General features: G+C 35.7%; 1 protein-coding gene across 1 annotated transcript in view; it reads left to right on the forward strand.

Moving 5' to 3' along the window:
• Positions 1-22,211, forward strand: part of TEX15 (testis expressed 15, meiosis and synapsis associated) — an 85,515-nt gene that overhangs the window by 15,017 nt on the left and 48,287 nt on the right. Inside the window, exon 3 of the mRNA XM_045987441.1 lies at positions 12,962-13,112. Within this exon, the coding sequence (XP_045843397.1) occupies positions 12,974-13,112 (139 nt within the window). The 5' untranslated portion in view covers positions 12,962-12,973. The remainder of the gene's footprint in view (positions 1-12,961; positions 13,113-22,211) is intronic.

The raw sequence follows: 22,211 nt of genomic DNA on the forward strand, positions 1-22,211 counted from the left end.
TATTATAAACCCTTGTGTCTGATTCATAGTAATGGCTCCAAGGGAAGGTAGGACTCAACAGATGGCTCATCTTTTCCAAAAGGATTTGCTAATATTCACATGGTACTCTTTCTAAAAGATTCTGAAATTTGGATGTGGCAGAATAAACAAGAGGACCAGAAAAGAAATGATAGTCTTGATGTCCATCTTAAATAAAATTTAAAGTATAATAAAACTACTCCACCTTCCTTTATTTTAAGTTTCCCATTAATCTTATATGAAGAAGATGGAGATGTTCTAGAAACATCTTTTATTTAATGATTTCTGTCTTTTGTGTGTAAGACTAAGGGGCAGGGTTTTTGTTTGTTTGTTTGTTTTACATAAGCAATCTCTATACCCAACACTGGGCTCAAACTCACTACCCTGAGATCAAGAGCTGCATGTTCTACCCACTAAGGTGCTCCTGAGGGGCAGTTTTTTTAAAAAAGCAACTTGTGATTATCATTTTTCTGCATTTAGGCATTCCCAACATCTTTCTCTCCTGCTAAGCCAAACCTCAAGAACTTGAAAAACAGTTACAGAATTTCCTGAGTCGCTACAGTGATGAAATTGAACTTTCTTTAAATGTATGTGTTCATGAAGTGTAGGAGCACCTGTGTGGCTCAGTCAGTGGGGTATCCAACTCTTGGTTTAGGCTCAGGCCATCATCTTGGGGTTGTGGGATCAAGCCCTACATAAGGCTCCATGATGATTGTGGAGCCTGCTTGGGATTCTCTCTCTCCCTGTCTCCCCACCCCCAACTCATGCCTGCTCTTTTTCTCTCTCAAAACATAAAATAAAACAATAAAAAATAAATTATTTGTTCACAAAATGTTAACATATAAACTTTTGGATACTTGTAAATTTATCTAATGGGATATGTGTTGTAAATAAGGCTACATAGATGTTGAATCTGAAATCAGAAGAAATGATCTGATGCTCAGTCAGATGCTGCTACCCAAATTGATAGACAAAAGTTAACAACATTCTGTAAGTGAAACAAAAGAATTACTTAATAGAATTTACTGACAGCAATTTGGGGGCATTCTCTGTTCCTTCAAGGGGTTATAAGCTTCTAGTCCATGAAAATCAATGTATTGTTTAACTTTACCTCTTCAGTACCCCTCCCCCCCCATTTAACAGACATTTATTGAACTCTGTGTGTAGTAGGTGTTCATTATGCTGTATGTTTTTTTTTTTTTTTGGCATGAGCTTTTTTTCTTCTCAAGACACAGATCACTATCTTTTTGATTATGACCTTGCTCTTTATGTGAGTTCAGCCTCATCTATTGGAGAGCTTTGAAAATTCTCCAGTATTCATATTTTCCCTCTGAGTGTTCTGTTTGTTTATTATGGCATCAGAAGGAATAACACCTTCCAGTTTTTTGTCACCACCCCATTCCTTTGCATGGGTCTGGACCTTTCTGCTCTTGGTCTCCTCAGTTTAATGCTTCATTTCCACTTGAAAACTCTTCATTACCAGAAAGCAATACTGGCCACTGTGTTAGTGTTGCGGACACACTCTTTAGCCCCCCTTTTTTTTTCCCTAAATGCCCAGTGTGGAGCCCAGCACTGGGCTTAAACTTACAACCCTGAGATCAAGAACTGTGCTGAGATCAGGCTTAATTGACTGAGCCACCCAGGCGCCCCTTTTTACCTTTTTGACTGCAGTCTCTTGATATGTTTCCATTCCATCTTTGCTATTGTGTTTTTTAGCTTCGTTATAATTTCTCTCTTTTTTTAAGTTTAATTTAATTTTGTGTGTGTGTGTTCCAAAATTCATTGTTTATGCACCACACCCAGTGCTCCATGCAGTATGTGTCTACTTGCTTTTAGGTATACATATGCAAGAGCTTCTCTGGGGTAATGGTTCTCAGAGATGTGGGTTTTAAAATTTGCTGTTTCCACCCTAACTGCTGTGTATGCAATCCAGTTCAAATACTAACCACTAGAGCCTGGCTAGCTTAGTTAGTTAAGCATCTGAGTCTTGATTTTGGCTAGGTCATGATCTCAGGGTAGTGAGATTGTGCCCCATGTCGGGCTCTGCCCAGGGCCTGGAGCCTGCTTGGGATTCTCTCTCTCTCTCCCCCTCTGCTCCTACCTCCCTTCTTTCTCTCATTGTCTTTCTCATTCACTGTCTCTAACTCCTTCTCTAAACACACATACACACAGAAAACCCTAATCACCTGGGCTTAGTGGCAAATGTCACAAGTTAGGAGCTTAGTGTTCCACAAAACTGCCCTTCAGATGCCAGTCACAAGTGGGTTCCCCAAACCTTACACACCTGTGACCAAGTTAAAAATTCAAGAGTTCCCACAAACCCTTCAGTTTCAATAATTCACTAGAACAACACACAGAACTCAAGAAAGCACTGTACTTAAAATTACGTTTAATTACAGGGACATACATAGAGTGGGGTCTGGGATGTTCCTGAACACAGATCTTCCATGTCCTCTCTCCATGGAGTCTGGAAGCATCACCCTTACAGCACATCAGTGTGTTCACCAATCAATAAGCATCCTTGAGCTTTAGTGTATAGTGTTTATTGGGGTTCCATTAAGAGGCACAATTAATTAAATCATTGGACATATAACTGAACTCATTCTGCTGCCCTTTTCCCAGGTGGAGCAACTGAAAGTCCCAACCCTCTAATCACATACATGGTCTTTCTGGTGATCAGCCCCCATTCTGAAGCTATGTAGGGGCCCACCACGAGTCACCTTTTAGCATAACAAAATCAGTTCTGTTTTTCAGGAAATTCCAAGGTTTTTGAAGCTCTTTGCACAGGACAAAACCAAATGTATTCTTTATACAGGGTCCCTTTCTTTACCCTTCAAATTTAATACCTAAAGAACTTTTGTTAATGAGGATTACATCTATTAATGTTTACTGTACCATATTAAAATCAAGACATTTTAAACATACTAATGTTTCATTTAGAAATAACACATTCATCACATGTTGATATAAATAATATTTCAATGAAGAATAACTATTTCCCAAAGTAGAGTGCTGTTGTTTTCCATTATTGCAAATCAGGCTTAATAGAAGTCAGGTGAATTCTCATACCTGCTTCTGCATTTAGTCTTCTGGAGTTTTTGTTGTTTTGGTTGGAGAATATGAAGAAATATGACCTCACAGATAGATAGTTGGAAAGAGGACCTTGTTGACACCTTGAAATATTCTTGGGGATCCTCACAAGTTTTTGGATCACACTTTGTGAATTGATGATTGATATCTACAGAATGGAGTTGCTAGGTCAGAAGGTAATGCAAATCTTCAAGCTTACAAGATAATGCCTAATTGTATTCTAAAGTGACTGTACCAGCTTACACAATCACCAGAAATATGTGAGAATTCTAGTTGCTCTGCACCTTTTGCAGCATTTGATATTGTCAAACTTTAATATTTTCTGATCTGCAAGGTAGGGAAAAAATATACTTCATTGAGTTTTAACTTTTGTGTTTTTGTTTTCCATGTGGCTAGGTACTCTTTAAATATTTTTGGTGATGTTCCTTTTTTTTTTTTGTCTCAATAACCATAGTTTTAAGTTGCCTATTACTTACTATCCTCTTTCTTAATAATGAAAACTAAATTTAATTGAGTGATTGTATACCCAGCTAATTAAAATTGCTATAATTATTAAATAAATTATAATATTTAATAGTGCCAGTTTCCGTCCTCTAGTTACTGTCTCAAATTTCCTTGATTGTTTCTTTTTCCATATATCCTTTAGTATTATTTTTGTCAACTTAAGGATTGAATCAGCTTTAGGGACTTAACGTAGAAAGATTTTGCATATTCACAATAATAAGAACTCCTTCTCAAGAATAAATTATGCATATTCCATCCTTAAGCAAATCCTTTATGTCCCTCAGTATTTTAGAAGTCTTCCTATCAGCCACGTCATTTCTTAAATTTATTCTTATATATTTTATACTTTCTGTTAAAATAGTGAGCAGATTATTTTCATTTTTAAGAGTTTATAAATTTGTGAAGATAAAAATTAAGGTCATAAAGATATAAACTGAAAAATCTCTCTCTTCCCCATTCCTAAATCCCCTAGGGTTCCTTTCTCCATAGACAGCTAATATTATCTTTTAAAGATAATTTGTTCACATTTAGCAAAACACTCTTATTCTTCTATTTTATTATGGAAAATTCTAACATATATGAAAATAGAATACTATAATGAAGCCCATTTTCAAGGTTCAGCAGTTATAAACTGGGTAATTTTAAAGCAGACAACTCAGATATTATATCTTTTTTTAATGTGTGTGTATATGTGTGTTAAATCAACTAGTGATTTTAAATCAACTTTATTGAGAATGCAACCTAGGAAAAAGCGATAAGATATATCAATAAGGGGTTAAGAAACATGAATAAAGGTAGAAGTTTGAACGTAGATAACTAGAAGTTCTAAGGAAATAGAACAATGCCACAACAATATTCAAAGATAAATTTGCAGAGAATTTCACATAAATGTTACAATTACCAAACCTTAAATACAAGAAGTCCCTGATATACTTATACTAGGATGTTATAATGAAAATGCAGAACACCAGAGACAAAGATTTTTAAAAGTTGTCAGAGAAAAAAGCTTTACTTATGAGTGACAATTAGATTGGAGGTGATTTCTTAATAGGAGCAGTGGATGGTAGTAAGTAGTAGGATAATATCTTAAGAATGCTGAGAGAAAATGGCAGTCAGTCTAGAATTTTATACCCAGGAAAATTTAACCTGATAAAGCAGGTCTTTCAAAAAAAAAATAGAATTTGTCATTAAGTTGTAAAGATTTAAAACATTCCCTCTAAGTCCAGGGAAAAGACCAAGGCACCTGACATTATCATTTATATTTGACATAGGTTAGAACTCGCAGCCTTCCCAGCATGGCAGGCATAAGAATTATATGGTGTAGTAATTGGAAAAAAAAGAAATAAACAGAAAATCATTATTATTATATGCCCTTCATCAATCAGAGAGTTTGTAGTTGTTTATGAAGACAAATTATTAGAATTAATAGGAGCTTAACAAGGTTACTATGTAGTCAGTGCATAGAAACAAGTTTCACTGAAGGTTAAGTAGTTAAGGGCATTCACTCTGATGCCAGACTGCCTTGCTTTGAATTTCAGATTCAACAAACACTTCCTAGCTGTGTGTCTTTGAGCACATTATTTAACTTAAACCTTTTCCCATAATTTATAATAAAGGTATCTTATAGGGATATGATGATTAAATGGATCAATATATATCTAAAGCACTTAGATAAGTGATTCCTAATAAGTGTTACCAGATTAATGTTAGTAATTACTATCATCCTGAATGCCATTTTAAACATTAGCAGTGAATAAATAAAACTTTAAAAAAAGATAACGTATAGTAATTCTAAAATTATGAAGAACTTAGAATAAACTCTTTAAAACATGTTAGACCCTCATGGAAAAAATAAGGCTTTACTGAAAAATATTAAAGACATGAATAAGTGGGGAGATAGCCCATGTTTAAGACAGGAAGACTAGTAAAACGATGTCCTTGATCAGTGGTAGATTCAGTGAATTTTCAATTAAAGCCTAAGCAAGATTTCTTATTAGACAAACATTTTAAAATATGTATGTAAAAGCAAAGATGGATTCAGAAGAACAAGATTTGCTTTTTCTTTTCTTTTGGTTTTCTCCAAACATATATCAATTACTCTGTGGTATGGTGTTGGTGCAGGAATACAGAAAAACATCAACCAGTAAAACAAATTGGAGAGCCTAGAATTCATGCCTATATTGAAAGTTGATTTATGTTAAAGATATCATAGATAAACAGGAAAAAATTTTCAAGTAAATGCTAGCATGATTTGATATTGATATGGAAAAATTGAGCCCTTCTTACTTACCTCAGACCAAAATGAATTTCAGGTGATTTAAAGACTTAAAAGTAAAAGGCAAAACTACACAACTTTTAGAAGAGAATAGAGGAGATTATCTAAACCTTGGGGAAAATAATTTCTTAAATTTGATCAAAACCAAAACAAATCTAAAGGAAAAGTTCATAATTTCAACTACATTAAATATTTTTGTTCAAAAAAGTGAAAAAATAAGTTTAAAAAGTGAGGGAAAATTATTTGCAACAAGTATGATTGGTGAAGAGCTTGTATCTGAAAAAAATTTTTTGCAAATCTATAGAATAAATAACCTCATAGAAAAGTGGGTAAGAAGCTTGAACAGGCATATCACAAGTTTGAGAAAACAAATGACCAATAAATATACTCAGTCTCATCAAAAATCAAACAAATGCAAACTAACCATAGTGAGATAGCATTGACAGATACCAGGTTGGCAGAAATTAGTCTGCTAATGTCAAATGAGGTGAGGATATGGTACAACTAGAACTCTTCACACACTGCTGGTAATAGGATAAAAATCCAGTATAATAATAGAATGAGAAATTAAACTACACAAAAACTAAAATTTTGCTATGGGAAACAAATGCCATAACCAAAATTAAGACAAAAATATTGCAACACTTATTATGACAAAAACTAATTTCTCTGTATACAGAGTCCTTACAAATCATTTAAAAACCTATAAAAAGAAAAAATGGAGAAAAATATGGCAACAAGTGATAGGAAAAAAATAAAATGTGTCAACCTCGCTAGTAATGAAAGAAATGCAAATTAAAACCACAAGATTCTGTTTTTGTTGTTGACTAAAATTAGCTTGATAAAATACTAAAAAAAATTTGAAGATAATAATCTGTAATTTCCTTTATATAAGTAAAAATTAATTAAAACAATAATAAAAGCCAAATAAGGATGAATTATTAAAAGACTGAGAAAACACCACCTGAAGTCAGGACTATGAAGTCACAAAAGTCAGGGGAAGAGTATTATTTCAGGAACAGATTAGTCAACAGTATTGAAGGTAGAAAGACCAAGTAAGTTATGAGTAAGAAGTGTACTTAAATGAGTGAGATACTGATGTGAACAATCACTGGTGACTGAAGATCGCTATTGAGGTGGAGTCGGAAATTGAAATAGATTGAGGAGGGAGTGGGAGTTGATCTAAATAAGGACAAATATGACCTAGCAGATTCTCCTTTGTTTTTATTTTTATTTTTAAAGATTTTATTTATTTATTTAAGAGAGAGAGAGAGAGAGAGAAAGAGAGAGCGCGCGCACACAAGTGGGATGAGGGGCAGAGGGAGAGGGAGAAGCAGACTCCCCACTGAGCAAGCAGCCCAGTGGGGGCTTTATCCCCGGACCCTGGGATCATGACATAGCTGAAGATGGACACTTAACCGACTCAGCCACCCAGATGCCCCTTCTCCTTTGTTTTAAAAATGATCAGGTTTGAACTTGTTTAAATGCTTTTGGACAGAGAAGCAAAGTGAGTTGGGATGAAATTCAGAAATCATTGGAGAGATAATAGGAGAAAGAGCCTTGAAACAGAAATCATGAGACTTAGTTTTTGTCCCAAATCTTTGATATTTAGTTGTATTACTTCATCTCTAATGGGTTGGCAAGCTTTTCTGTAAAGGGTTAGGTAGTAAACATTTTAGTCTTTGTAGGTGATAGGGTCTCTTGTCACATTTACTCAGCTATGCTTTTTAATAGTAAAGCAGCTGTAGACGATAGATTGAGGCTGTGTCCCGGTAAAACTTAGTGTGGGACCCTTACATTTGAATTTCATGTAATTTTTAAGTGACATGAAACATTATTCTTGATTTTTTGTCATTTAGCTTGTAGTCCCTATGAAAACTAAGAGTAGGCTATAATTTGCCAATCCCTGATCTGTAAAATGAAAAATAGGGCAAAAATATATTTCATCTCTGCACTGTATAGTTTTAACTGAGGGATTCTTGGCTTAATTCCACTAAGTGTATATGTAGTTTATCATATGTATGATCTGATTAAACCTTTTGTTTATCAGAAATAATTCTTAGTCTGAACCCTTTAGCACTCTACAGAAGAACTCAGAATTTACTTTTGTCACTAAAGTTCTGAGAATATTGCTTATTCATCATTTATTTATTCATTAGGAACTCTGTCCTGAGATTACTAGAAGAGGAATGAACAATCTTTGCTGATCATCATTACATATCGTCATTACAGTAATTAGTGTAATATTCTAAAATAGACTTTTTTCAAGTATATTTTGGGATGGAAAATGAATAGAAAATCAATATTTGGCACAAATAAAAGGTAATTGTAAAAATAAGTTAAAATAGAGCAGTATTATTTGCCAGAAAATTCTGAAACTAAGGCATTTTTTGTTGTTAAAGAGAGATCAACAAACTTTCAGAGGTTTTAACAAGCTGACTCATATAAAAGTTTGAAGGAGAACTGAAAAAAACTTCCTCATTAATGCTTTGTGTATCTGGAGTTATTCTCAGTTAATTTATGTTAAGAACCATTTTCATAAGTGATAGCAGTTGAAACTTATTAAAGAAACTCTGGGGCTCGAAGTTTTTCAGTTGAAATACCTAATTCTCTTATTAAGACTCTGATAGTAATCAGATAAAAGATTTTGGGGTTTATTCAGTAATCTCTAATCTTCCAAGCATTTCCTCAGTGTTTGGTGATGGTCTTAGGAAACCCAGTACAAATATTATAGAGAGTACAAGCAGGGGAGCAACAGGCCGAAAGAAAGGAAAAAGCAGGCTCCTCACTGAGCAGGGAACCCGATGCAGGGCTAGATCCCAAGGTCCTGGGATCAAATCCTGAGCTGAAGGCAGGCACTTAACTGACTGAGCCACCCAGGCTTCCCCAAATATTCTTTTAAAATAGACCTCTGGGGGCGCCTGGGTGGCTCAGTGGTTTAAGCCGCTGCCTTCGGCTCGGGTCATGATCTCAGGGTCCTGGGATTGAGTCCCGCATCCGGCTCTCTGCTCAGCAGGGAGCCTGCTTCCTCCTCTCTCTGTCTACCTCTCTGACTACTTGTGATCTCTCTCTGTCAAATAAATAAATTAAAAAAAATAAATAAAATAGACCTCTGTGTGAGGTATTGATACTATTATTAGTGTCAAAGAAGTTAGGCATTTTGCCTGTCATAATATTATTAGTTAATGGTAGAACCAAAATTAGAAACATGGTTTTTGCCTTTCTTGCCATCTGCCCCTGTGAAATAAAAGGTATAAAGACAAGCTAAAGAGGAAAGGAAAAAGATTTGGGAATTTCTGGGAGTGAAAGAATGTGAATCTCAGCTTGAAGGAGAAAACTTGGATGAAGTTTTAGACAAATGAAGAATGAATTTTACTTAGACAAAAAGGAAGCAGAAATAAGGGAAACAAAGCCATTCTTGTTTTATTCTTGATTTAAAAGGTAGTGCTTCTGATATTTAGCAATTTGCTATAAATTTTTGGTAGATACTCATCAAATTATAAATGTTTCTGTCAATTCCTCTTCACTAAACTTTTTAAAAAAATAAGTGAATTTTGAATTTGATTAGATGCTTTTCTGCATCTATTGAGATAATCACTTGATTTTTCTTTTTTAGAAGATTTATGTAGTAAGTGAAATGTACATATTTCTATTGCTAAATCTCCCTTGTGTTTCTAGGATGTACTCTGCTTATTTATGATACATTAATATCATTTTTATTTTTATAATCCATTTGTAACTACTAATTTAATTTCTTCTTAATAGTATTAAGATGAATTCTTTTAATTCCTTCTTGAAACACTTTTAGTAAGTTTTTCTTAGAATTATTTTGTATAATACTTTTTTTTTTAAGATTTTTTATTCATTTAGAGAGAGAAAGTGAGCACAAGCAGGGGCGAGGACAGAGGGAGAGAGAATTTCAGGCAGACATTGTGCTGAGCAATGGAGCTTAACTGAGGCCTGGATCTCACAATCCTGAGATTATGACTCACAATCCTGAGATTATGACCAGAGCTGAAATCAAGAGTCAGATGCTTAACTGACTAAGCCATCCAGGTGCCCCTTGTATAATCCTTAAATGTATTAGCTTAAGTCTGCTCATAATATACAAGTCCTATATGAAAGATGTTTTAGTTGTTGGGAAACCTTTCTGCTTTTGGTTTGTTTGATTTTTCATTCATTCATTCAGGTATCTGTTAAGAACCTAATATGTGCTGTGCCCTGTGCATTAATTATTCCTGAAGTTTTTAAAATTGATTTTTCTCTTTCTCTTTCTTTTTTTTTAGTATGCTGTATTAGTCACCGTACAGCACATCATTAGTTTTTGATGTGTTCCATGATTCATTATTTGCGTATAACACCCTATGCTCATTTCAACACGTGCCCTCCTTAATACCCATCACCAGGCTAACCCATTCCCCCACTCTCCTCCCCTCTGAAATCCTCAGCTTGTTTCCTGGAGTCCATAGTCTCTCATGGTTTGTATCCCCTTCTGATTTCCCCCCATTCAGTTTTCCTTTTCTTCCCCTAATGTCCTCCATGCTATTCCTTATGTTCCACATATGAGTGAAACCATATGCTAATTGCCTTTCTCTGCTTGACTTATTTCACTTAGCATAATTCCCTCCAGTTTCACCCATGTTGATGCTAATAGTGGGTATTCATCCTTTCAGACGGCTGAGTAATATTCCATTTGTACGTATGAACCACATCTTCTTGATCTGTTCATCTGTTGAAGGGCATCTCTGCTCCTTCCACAGTTTAGCTATTGTGGACATTCCTGCTATGAACATTGGGGTGCATGTGTCCCTTCTTTTCCCTGTATCTGTATCCTTAGGGTAAATAACCCAGTAGTGCACTTGCCAGGTCATGAGGGTAGCTCTATTTTTAACTTTCTGAGGAAACGCCATACTGTCTTCCAAAGTGCTGTACCAACTTGCATTCCCACCAACAGTGTTAAAGAGTTCTCCTTTCTCCACATGCTCTCCAACATTTGTTGTTTCCTTGCCTTGTTAATTTTTGCCATTCTAACTGGTGTAAGGTGGTATCTCAGTGTGGTTTTGATTTTGATTTCCTTGATCGCTAATGATTCTTCTCTTTCTACTGCTCACCTAGAATAACCCAGGACCTAATAGGACAGGCTCAGCATGAATACTCAGAATTCAGACTTCCTGATTTTATTTTTACATATATAAAAAAAGTGATATATGTAAATACATGGACAGTGGTTATAGGACTGTTGTATATATTATGCAGTATGTAATGGAAAAAATTTTTCATATGTATATAAAGATAGTATAAATATAATGGTTATGGAATTGTGATATATGAATGTAAAGATCTGTATGGATTTGTTACTACTTTAACATGGCTGATTTGTTTGGCTGAAGTATAAAGGTATTAGTCCTACTTGAAAAATTGCTGGGTGCAACTTATTTAATGAAAAACATTGAATACCATTGTGCCCTGAATATTCATCTTTCTTCATAGTTTTTAACTTAACGACTTTGAGGGGCATCTGTCTATCTCACTCAGTAGAGTATGTGACTGTTGAGCTCAGGGTTATGAGTTCAAGTCCCATGGTGGGAATAGGGCTTACTTTAAAAAAAAGCAAAACCTTTCTAACTTAGCTACTTTGTGGCTAAGTATTATCCTAAGCACTAAGGAACAAAATCAGTGAATTTCAGAGATCTACTTTATTAATAAATTCTATTAGAGGAATAGTTTATAAGAAACCATAGAGCTGAGATATTATTCATCCTTACTGAAAATAGAATTTAACTGTAGCTTAAGGCAATATTGAATATTATTGCAGTACTTGGCTCTTATTCAACTGATGATAGTATACCTTTGTTGCAATAGGTATAGATCATGATTAACTGAAGAGGATTTTTTTTTTTGTAATTTAAGTTATTAAATAAGCTATTCTTCCCTTCCAACACAGGGCTCAAACTCACAACCCAGAGATCAAGAGTCAGGTGCTCTACCAACTGAGCCAGCCAGGCACGTTGGCTCAAGCTAGAGTATCTGAAGGGTATTCTTGTTAGGAGGCAACACTACTAGTGTCTATTATTGACACTGGATGAGAAAAAGTCTTATTTTCTTCTATTTCTAGAGGTCTGTCCTCTTTTTCCATTTCCTATTCTGATCCATGTTTGATTGGGAGGTTGTAAGATTGTCTTTCATAAATGGTGAAGTGGAGATTGAGGGCAAGATCTTTTGTGAACTTTCTGTAGAATCTTCTCCTTTATGATCCGTCTATAGAATTTTGGCAGCTGTTAATGTAGATTATGATCTATGTTTGAACCAAGCAGTTGATAGCTATCAGGAGGCCTGTGAACCATATTATGAAATGGTATGAAAGATCCATGTCTACATATATTTCTCTGTGTGTAGGCTCCATAACTGTCCTTCAATACCTAGTATGAGTTCTACTTAAAAGGTTAAGAATTATTGTGTTGGGTGGTGGGGGAGGGAGGGTTGGAGAAAGAAAGAAGGAGGGAAGAAAAGAAATCTGTTACTAGTATGATAATATATGAGGTCTTAATCCATTTAGAGTGATGCCATGGAACAATAGCCAGTGGGGTTGATGGGTGATTGCTTAGGCAGTCGTGGGATAGTCATGCAGTAGTTAGTTTATAACTTTAGTAAGTTTCTTCCAGAGGCAGAGATTCTGATTTAGAGAATATCATTCTATTCACAGAAATGTGTCAGCAAAATACTTTAAAAAATAGACTGTTTGCCAAGAATTTTACCAAATGTGAACAAAAATTGTTTGGAAGTTATTCAGCTTTTTAGGAACACAGACTTTTGGTTTACCCAATTATAGTTACATAAATTACATAGAAAAGAACTATTAGAAACTATAAAATAAATATTCAAAAAATTACAGAAAAGCTAAAGTTGTTAGTTCATTTTTTATTTTAGGTAACCTGGCAAATTGAGATTGGAATCGGTTGTGAATGTGACCAATAATATATATTTAATTACATGTAAGAATTTTTAAACTTTTTACTGCCATTGCCTCGTGTGTATTTATTGACCTTTTGTTTAATAATTTGGGTTCGATTTTAGGTCACCAACAAAATGGAAATGAAAGAGATTGCTAAACACAAAACACTATGGAAAATGAACTCAACAAGTGAACCTTTATTAGTGACTGGTGTAGAAGTAAATCCTCTGAAAAAATTCACTATTCCCAAGATCAGAAGGACAGCTGGGAAAGGTAATATATACTGTCTCTATGGGAAATAGGTTTATTTCATAACTATTACTGCATTTCTCTGATTCTTAGTTTATGTTTGTCTTGTTTTGACTATATAAAATTTGGTTAAGTCATTCCTTTAATTCCTTAAACACACATGTATACACACAAATGTTCATGGAACAGACATATCTCATAAGTACACTTAAAAATTCTGGATATCGGGGCGCCTGGATGGCTCAGTGGATTAAGCCGCTGCCTTCGGCTCAGGTCATGATCTCGGGGTCCTGGGATCGAGTCCCGCATCGGGCTCTCTGCTCTGCAGGGAGCCTGCTTCCTCCTCTCTCTCTGCCTGCCTCTCTGCCTACTTGTGATCTCTCTGTCAGATAAATAAATAAAATCTTTAAAAAAAAAAAATTCTGGATATCATGCATAAAACAAATATTAGAAGACTTTGAAAAGTTTAGAGAAGAAAATGGACCAGCTGAGAACCCTGGAAATCAAGAATGTCATTGCAGTAAGTTTTCTAGATTTTATTTTTTTGTTTCCTCCATGTCTTAGATTCGATGCCAACAGTCCAGGAATGCCAGCTGAAACAGACATAGAAAGCCCCAAGAAAAGTCTCTTCTCCCTTGCCAAGAACTGGGAAAGGCATATCCTAGAGAAATAGAAACCTGGTTGACAATAAATACCTTACTTCTACAAAAAACTAGGGAGGTGGAATATAACCTGCACACCTTTGTTAGCACGGGCTTAAGTGGAGGACTTAGACTTCCACTTATGCCTTTCCCCTTCATGGCAGTAACAAGTTCCTCTCCCTGCCATCCCCTGCCCCTGCAGTGTCCATGGTTTTCCACCCCTCCTCTGTGATAATAAGCCACCCCTTCTCACTTGGAGTAGAGCCAATAAAGACCAACTAAGGAGCCTGGACTTCTGTCACACCTGCCAATTAGAAAGCACCCATCCCTCTCCCACTCTGTTAGGGGAGGCTGAGTCAGGAACATTGACTTCTACGTAATAAAGCATCCCCCACAGTGTCACTGGAGACCGTGTGGAGAGCCAGGATGTCAGTCCCACCTGGTACTAAAGAATTGATTACCCCCCACCTTCCCCTACTGGCAGATTCCCCTGCTGGCTCAGTTTCAGTAGAAGTTTGCTAAAACCCAAGATTAAATATGATCCAGAGTATCTTACTCTTGACATCCAAAATGACCAGGATATAATTTTTTGAAATCATTCATTTACCACCAACCAGGAAAATCTCAACTTAAATGAGACAAGATAATCCACAAATGCCAACAGGCAGATGAAACAGAAGTTGGAATTATCTGACAAGGCTTTTAAAGCAGCCACTATAATGTTTCAGTAAGCAATTATGAACACTCTTGAAACAAAAGAAGACTAGAAAATCTCAGCAAAGAAATGGAAAATGTAACGAAGAACCAAGTAGAAATTTTGGAACTGAAAAATACAATAATTGAAATAACTCAGTGGATGGGTTCCATAGATGAATTGAGAAGCTACTGGGAAGAGTCAGTGAATTTGAAGATAATAACAATAAACATTACTCAGTCTGAACAATATAGAAAAAAATTGGCAGTGCTTCAGGGACATGTGGAATAATAATAAAAGATTAAACATCTTTGTCCTCTGTGTCCCCAAAGTAAAAGAGAAAGAGTGTGGAAAAGTATTTGAGGAAATATTGGCTAAAAATCTCCCAAATTTGGAAAATGGCATAAAACCTATATAGTCAAAGGGCCGAATAAGCTTTAATAAATAAGATAAACCCAAAAAAGTACATGCTACAGCATATCATAATCAAATTTCCAAAAACTAAAGACAGAAAAATCTCAAAAAAACTAGAGCAACTATATATCTGTAGGGAAAAACAACTTTTTTAAGATTTATTTTTTTTAGAGAGCATTCAGAGGAAGGGGCAGAGGGAGAGGGAGAAAATCCCCAAGCAGACTTCTCTTTGAGTGCAGAACCTGACATGGGTCAATCCCAGGACCCTGAGGTCATGACCTGAGCCAAAAACCCAGAGTCAGCCATTCAACCAACTGAGCCACCCAGGCTCCTTGGCGGAAAGAAAAACGTTTTTAAAGTAAGTTCTACTTCTAGCAGGGGCTTGAGTTCATGACCCCAAGATCAAGAGTCACACACACTATCGACTGAGCCAGCCTGGTACCCCTATATGGGAAGAATTTTTTGAATGACAGAAGATTTCTCATTAGAAATCATGGAGTCCAAAGGAAGTGACACATTTTCAAGTGTAGAAAGAAAAGAACTGTCAACCCAGAGTTCTGTCCCTAGCAGAAATACACTTTGGGAACCAGAAGTGAAGTAAACATTGTCAGATGAAGTAAACTAAAAATTTTACATCAGCAGATCTACCCTGAAAGAATGGTTAAACAAAGTTCCCTAAAGAGAAAAGGTCAAAATAAAAAATCTGGGAACATTAGGAGTGAAGAACAAACAATAGGGAGAGTCAAAATATAGGGAAATTTAATGGGGCCATCCTTCTCTTGAGTTTGCTTTTTCTTTTCTTTTCTTTTTTTTAAAGATTTCACTTATTTATTTGAGAGAGAAAGAGAGAGAGCTCTCAAGCAGGATGAAATGGAAAGGGAGAAGCAGACTCCCTACCAAGCAGGGAGCCCAGTGCAACAGTCAATCCCAGGACCCCAAAATCATGACCTGAGCCAAAGCCTAACCAACTGAGACACCTAGGCACCCCCCCTTGAGTTTTCTAATTGTATCTGACAACTGGAGAAAAATTATAACATTCCGTGATGTGATTCTCTAGGAATTTGGAGGAAATAATTATAAAGTGAGATACTACCTTTGGAGGGACCTGGGTGAATGGGTACAGGCTCTCTCTATGTTATGTATTACAATTACATGTGAATCTACAGTTAACCTCAGAATTAAAAGTTTTTATGATATAGATAAAAATGAATTTTTTAAATGTTCAAGCAACCCATAGGGTGGTCAGGAAAATGAAATAGACAATTGAACAATGAAGGGAAAAATAAACAGATAGATGGCAGGCGTAAGCCCCAATATATCTGTTATATTAAGTGTCAATGATCTAAATATACCAATTAAAAAACAAGTTGACACAATATATTAAAAACATGACTCAAATATATACTGTGGATAAATTCACTTCAGATATAGTGGTACACATTTTTTGAAAATAAAGATAAGCAGAAAGATAGGCCATGCAAACAATCAAAATAAATTGAGAGTAGCTTTATTAATATTCAATAAAGTAGACTTCTGAGGACAGAAAATTACTAGGAACAAAGATAAAGCATAATGATGGAAGGGTCAGTCTACCAACAAGACATAGCAAACTTCAGTGAGTATGCACCAAACAACAGAGCTTTAATATGCATGAAGCAATATTGTTAAAACTGAAAGAAGAAATGTAGTTGGAGACTTTAGTGTGCCTCTCTCAAAAATTGGTAGAACTAAAACCAGACAAAATCCCCAATAAAAAGAGTTACAGACCAATATTCTTGATGAACATGGATGAAAAAATTCTCCATAAGACACTAGCTAATTGAATCCCACAGTACATTAAAAGGATTATTCACCATGATTAAGTGGGATTTATTCCTGGGCTCTGGAGGTGGTTCAAAATCCACAAATCAATGAACATGATACACCAAATTAATAAAGTATAAGAACATGATCCTCTCAATAGATGCCAAAAGAGCATTTGACAAAATACAGTATCCTTTCTCTATATAAACTCAAGAAAGTTGGGATAGAAGGAACATACCTCAACATCATAAAGGCCATATATGACAGACCCACAGCTAATATCCTCAGTGGAAAAAAAGTCTGAGAGCTTTTCCTCTAGAGTCAGGAACACAGGGATATTCGCTCTCACCACTGTTGTTCATTATAATACTGGAAGTCCTAGCCTTATCAGTCATCAAGATAAAAAGTGTCTGTAGAGTGAAGGAACCAGTCAATAAAACTAAAAGATAACCTTTGGAATGGGAGAAGATATTTGCAAACAACATATCTGTTAAAGGGTTAGTATTCATAATCTATAGCAAACTTACCAAATTCAACACCCCCCCAAAACCAAATAATCCAGTTAAGAAATGGGCAGAAAACATGAATAGACATTTTTCCAAAGAAGACATCCAGATGGCTAACAGACACATGAAAAGATGCTCAACACCACTCATCATAAGGGAAATATAAATCAAAATGGCAATGAGATACCACCTGTCAGAATGGCTAAAATGAACAACTCAGGAAACAACAAATGTTGGCAAGGATGTAGAGAAAGGGGAACACTCTTACACTGTTGGTGGAAATGTAAATTGGTATGGCCACTCTGGAAAACAGTATGGAGGTTCCTCAAAATGTTAAAAATAGAACTTCTCTATGACCCAGCACTTGCACTACTAGGTATATATCCAAAGGATACAAAAATGCTGATTTGAAGGGGCACATGCATTCCAATATTTATAGCAACATTATCAACAATACCCAAATTATGGAAAGAGTCCAAATGTCCATTGACTGATGAATGGGTAAAGAAGATGTGATGTGTACACACACACACACACACACACACACACACACACACACACCAATGGAATATTACTCAGCAGTCAAAAAAATGAAATCTTGTCATTTGTAACAACGTGAATGGAACTAGATGGAGTGTATTATACTAAGCACAATAAATCAGAGAAAGTAAAATATTACATGATTTCATTTATATGTGAAATTTAAGAAATAAGACAGATGAACATAGGGGAAGGGAAGGAAAAATAAGATACAAACAGGGAAGTAGGCAAACCATAACAGACTCTAAACTATAGAGAACAAACTAGGTTGAAGATGGGTGGGCTGATGGGAGAATGGGCTCAATGTGTGATGGGCATTAAGGAGGGCACTTGTTGGGGTGAGCACTAGGTGTATTCTAAGTAAGTGATGAATCCCAAGATTCTACTCTTGAAACCAATACTACTGTATATGTTAAGCAACTTGAATTTAAATTAAAAAAAAATAAAACTATTGAGACAGAAAGCCAGCAGTTGGGGCACTTGAGTAGCTCAGTAGATTCAGCATCCAACTCTTGATCTCAACTCAGGTCTTTATGTCAGGGTCGTGAAGTTCAGGCCCCATGAGTTCAACCCCCACATCAAGGCAAAAAATCAGCAAAAATATGGAAGAACTTAATACTGTCAAGCCACAGAATGTAACTGACATTTGTACAGCCACAGAATGTAATTGACATTTGTGCATAACGTCACCCAACAATAGCAGAATAGACATTCTTTTCAAGTGCTGATTTGACACCAACAGCAGAATAGACATTCTTTTCAAGTGCTGATTTGACACCTATCTAGATAGACATATGTTGGGCCACAAAACACATCTCAACATATTTAAAAGAATTGGAGTCCTGCAGAATGTGTTCTTGGACCATATGCAAAGTAGAAATTAACAGAAAGTAATATGTAAGTCTCCGAGCAAATGAAAAATAACACATTTCCAAATACTGATGAGATTTCAAGGGAAATAAAAATATACATCAAATAAAAAGGAAAATGTAACATATCAAATTGAGGGACACAGCTAAAGGATTGCTAACAAATTTATAGCACTAAGTACATTAGAAAATAGGAAGGATTTCATGTTATCAAGTAATATCACTACTGGGTATTTACCCAAAGAATACAAAAACACTAATTCGAAAGATCTATGCACCTCTATGTTTACTGCAATATTATTCACAGTAGCCAAATTATGTAAGAATCCCAAGTGTCCACTGTTAGATGAGTGGATAAGAAGATATGGTATATATGCACATGCGCACACAATGGAATATTAATCAGACATAAAAAAGAATGAAATCTTGCCATTTACAACAGCATGGATGGATCTAGAAAGTATAATGCTAAGCAAAACAAGTCAGAGAAGGACAAATACAATATGATTTAAGAAAATCATAATGTTGAATTTAAGAAAACAAAGATACAAACCAAAACCAAACTCTTACTATACAGAACAAGCTTATGATTAGCAGTGGGAGAGGGGGGGAGGGGGATGGGTAAAATAGGTGAAGGGGATTAAAAGTACACTTATAAACACTAAGTAATGTATAGAATTGTTGGATCACTATATTGTATACCTGAAACTAATATAACACTGTATATAATCTATACTGGAATTAAATTTACAAAATAGGAAGGATTTCATAACAGTAATCTCAGCTTCACCTTAAGAAAATAGAAGAAAAATAACAAACCGAAAACAAGCAGAAGAAGGAAAGTCAATGAAACAAAAAATCTGGTTGGTTGAAAAGATTGAAAAATTGACAAATCTTTAGCAAGACTGACAGAAGACACAAATGCCACAAATTCCATTATCAGGAATAAAATGAAATAGCATTTCTGACCCATGGCATTTAGAGGTTAAAAAGGAAATATTATTTTTTTTTTTTAAGATTTTATTTATTTATTTGACAGAGAGAGAGATCACAAGTAGGCAGAGAGGCAGGCAGAGAGAGAGGAGGAAGCAGGCTCCGCGCGGAGCAGAGAGCCCGATGCGGGCTCGATCCCAGGACCCTGAGATCATGACCCGAGCCGAAGGCAGCGGCTTAATCCACTGAGCCACCCAGGCGCCCCTAAAAAGGAAATATTATGAACAGATCTACTTACATAAACTTGACACCTTAGATGAAATGGACCAGTTTGTCAAAAGTACAAAGTAGTAAAACTCACACAATACCAAGTAGATTTTTCAAACACCTTTATTTATAACTATTGCAGAAATTGAATTCATAATTGAAAACACTGTTGGAAAGAAATCTCCAGGCCCAGATGGTTTTATTGGAGAATTCTAAAAATTCAGAAAGAGTTGATACAAATTCTACAGAACCTCTTCCAGAACACAGAAAATAATTTTATGAAGCCACTATTACCCTGGTATTAAAACCAGACAAATGTAATACAAAAAAAAAAAAAAGAAGAACAACACATACCAATATCCATTATGAATATTGGCACAGAAATCTTTTACAAAATATAAGAATTCAACAGTACTATATATAAAATGATTTTACACTACCTCCAAAGGAGTTTTATTTCATGGATGCAAGCCTGGTTTTATATTTGAAAGTGAATCTGTATTTGAGGGATAAAGAAGAATTACATGATCATATTAATTACTGCAAAAAAAGCACTCAACTAAATTCAGCATTCAACTAGATTCAACACTCAGGATAGAGACCCAGCAAACTAACAACAGGGGAGTTTCCTTAACTGGAGGAAAGATACATGTAGCTAACATCACTAAATGATGAACAACTGAAGCTTTATAAGAGAAGACTGCAAGAACCTTCTCTTTTGCCATTCTTAACAACATAGTACTGGACATTGTAGTCAGTGCAAAAAGGAACAAATTTAACTTAAAAACAGATTGGAAAAGGAGAAATAAAATTGTTTCTGTTTGAAGGTCACATAATGATCAACATAGGAAATCCCAAAGAAACTACAAAAAAAGAAAAAAAACTCTCTAATAAGTTCAGCAAGCTTCCTGGGTGCAAGATCAAAATAGAAGAACTGTAGAACCAACCTGAGTGTCGATGATGGATGGATGGATGGATGGATGGATGGATGGATGGATGGATGGAGAAGGTGTGGTATGTGTATGTACACACACACACACACACACACACAAATATTACTCAGCTGTAAAAAAAGAATAAAATGTTGAATGTATATAATTGTTGAATCACTATGTTATCTAAAGTAATGTAATACTGTACATCAACTGTTTCAATTTAAAAAAGAAAGATGAATTGAATACGTATTAGCTAAGAATACATGAAAATCAAAATATTAAACATAATGCCATTTATAATAGCCCCAAACTTGAAATACATTTTTATAAATCTAACAAAACATGTATAGTGTTTTTGTGCTTTAAGTGCAAATATTAGAGCACCTAGGTGGCTCAGTTGGTTAAACATCAGACTCCCAAGGGACACCTGGGTGGCTCAGTTGGTTAAGCGACTGCCTTCAGCTCAGGTCATGATCCCAGGGTCCTGAGATGGAGCTCTGCATCTGGCTCTCTGCTCATCAGGGAAATTGCTCTCCTTCTCCCTCTGCCCCTCTCCCCTCCGCCACCCCTCCCTGTGCATGGAGCCTGCTTAAGATTCTCTTTCTCGGGGCGCCTGGGTGGCTCAGTGGGTTAAAGCCTCTGCATTCAGCTCAGGTCATGATCCCAGGGTCCTGGGATCGAGCCCCACGTCGGGCTCTCTGCTAGGCAGGGAGCCTGCTTCCCTTCCTCTCTCTCTCTGCCTGCCTCTCTGACTACTTGTGATCTCTGTCTGTCAAATAAATAAATAAAATCTTAAAAAAAAAAAAAGATGAGATCCTCCCATTTGCAACAACATGGATGGACCTAGAGGGTATTATGTTAAGTAAGTCAGAGAGAGAGAGACAAATACCATATGATTCCACCTATATGTGGAAAATATGTGGAAAAAAAGCCGAAGGCAGAGGCTTTAACCCACTGAGCCACTCAGGTGACCCTGATCTCATCTTTTTAATGGCTGAGTAATATTCCATTTTGTGTGTGGATATGCATGTGCATGTGTGTGTGTGTGTATCACATCTTCTTTACCCATTCATCTATTCTTGGACACCTGGGCTGCTTCTGTATCTTGGCTACTGTAAATAATGCTATAGCAAACATAGGGGTGCTTGTACCTTTTCACATTTGTATTTTCATTTTCTTTGTGTGAAAACCCAGTAATGAAATTATTGAATCATATGGTATTTCTATTTTTAATTTTTTGAAGCACTTCATTTCCACCAATAGTGCACAAGGGTTCTTTTTTCTCTACATCCTTGCCAACATTTGTAAATCACATATATGAAAAGAACTCATATCCAGAACATATAAAGTACTTTCAAAACTCATTAGTAAGCTAAAAAAGGTGGTAAAACAATCCAGTTAGTGAGGAAAAAGGCATGAACAGACATTTCACCAAAGAGGGTGTACAGATGGCAAATGAGAACATAAAAAGATGTTCAACATCATAGCCGTTAAGGAAATGGAAACCACAATGAGATATCA

The sequence above is a fragment of the Meles meles genome, chromosome 2, assembly GCF_922984935.1.
Source record: "Meles meles chromosome 2, mMelMel3.1 paternal haplotype, whole genome shotgun sequence".
In the NCBI taxonomy this organism is placed as follows: domain Eukaryota; kingdom Metazoa; phylum Chordata; class Mammalia; order Carnivora; family Mustelidae; genus Meles; species Meles meles.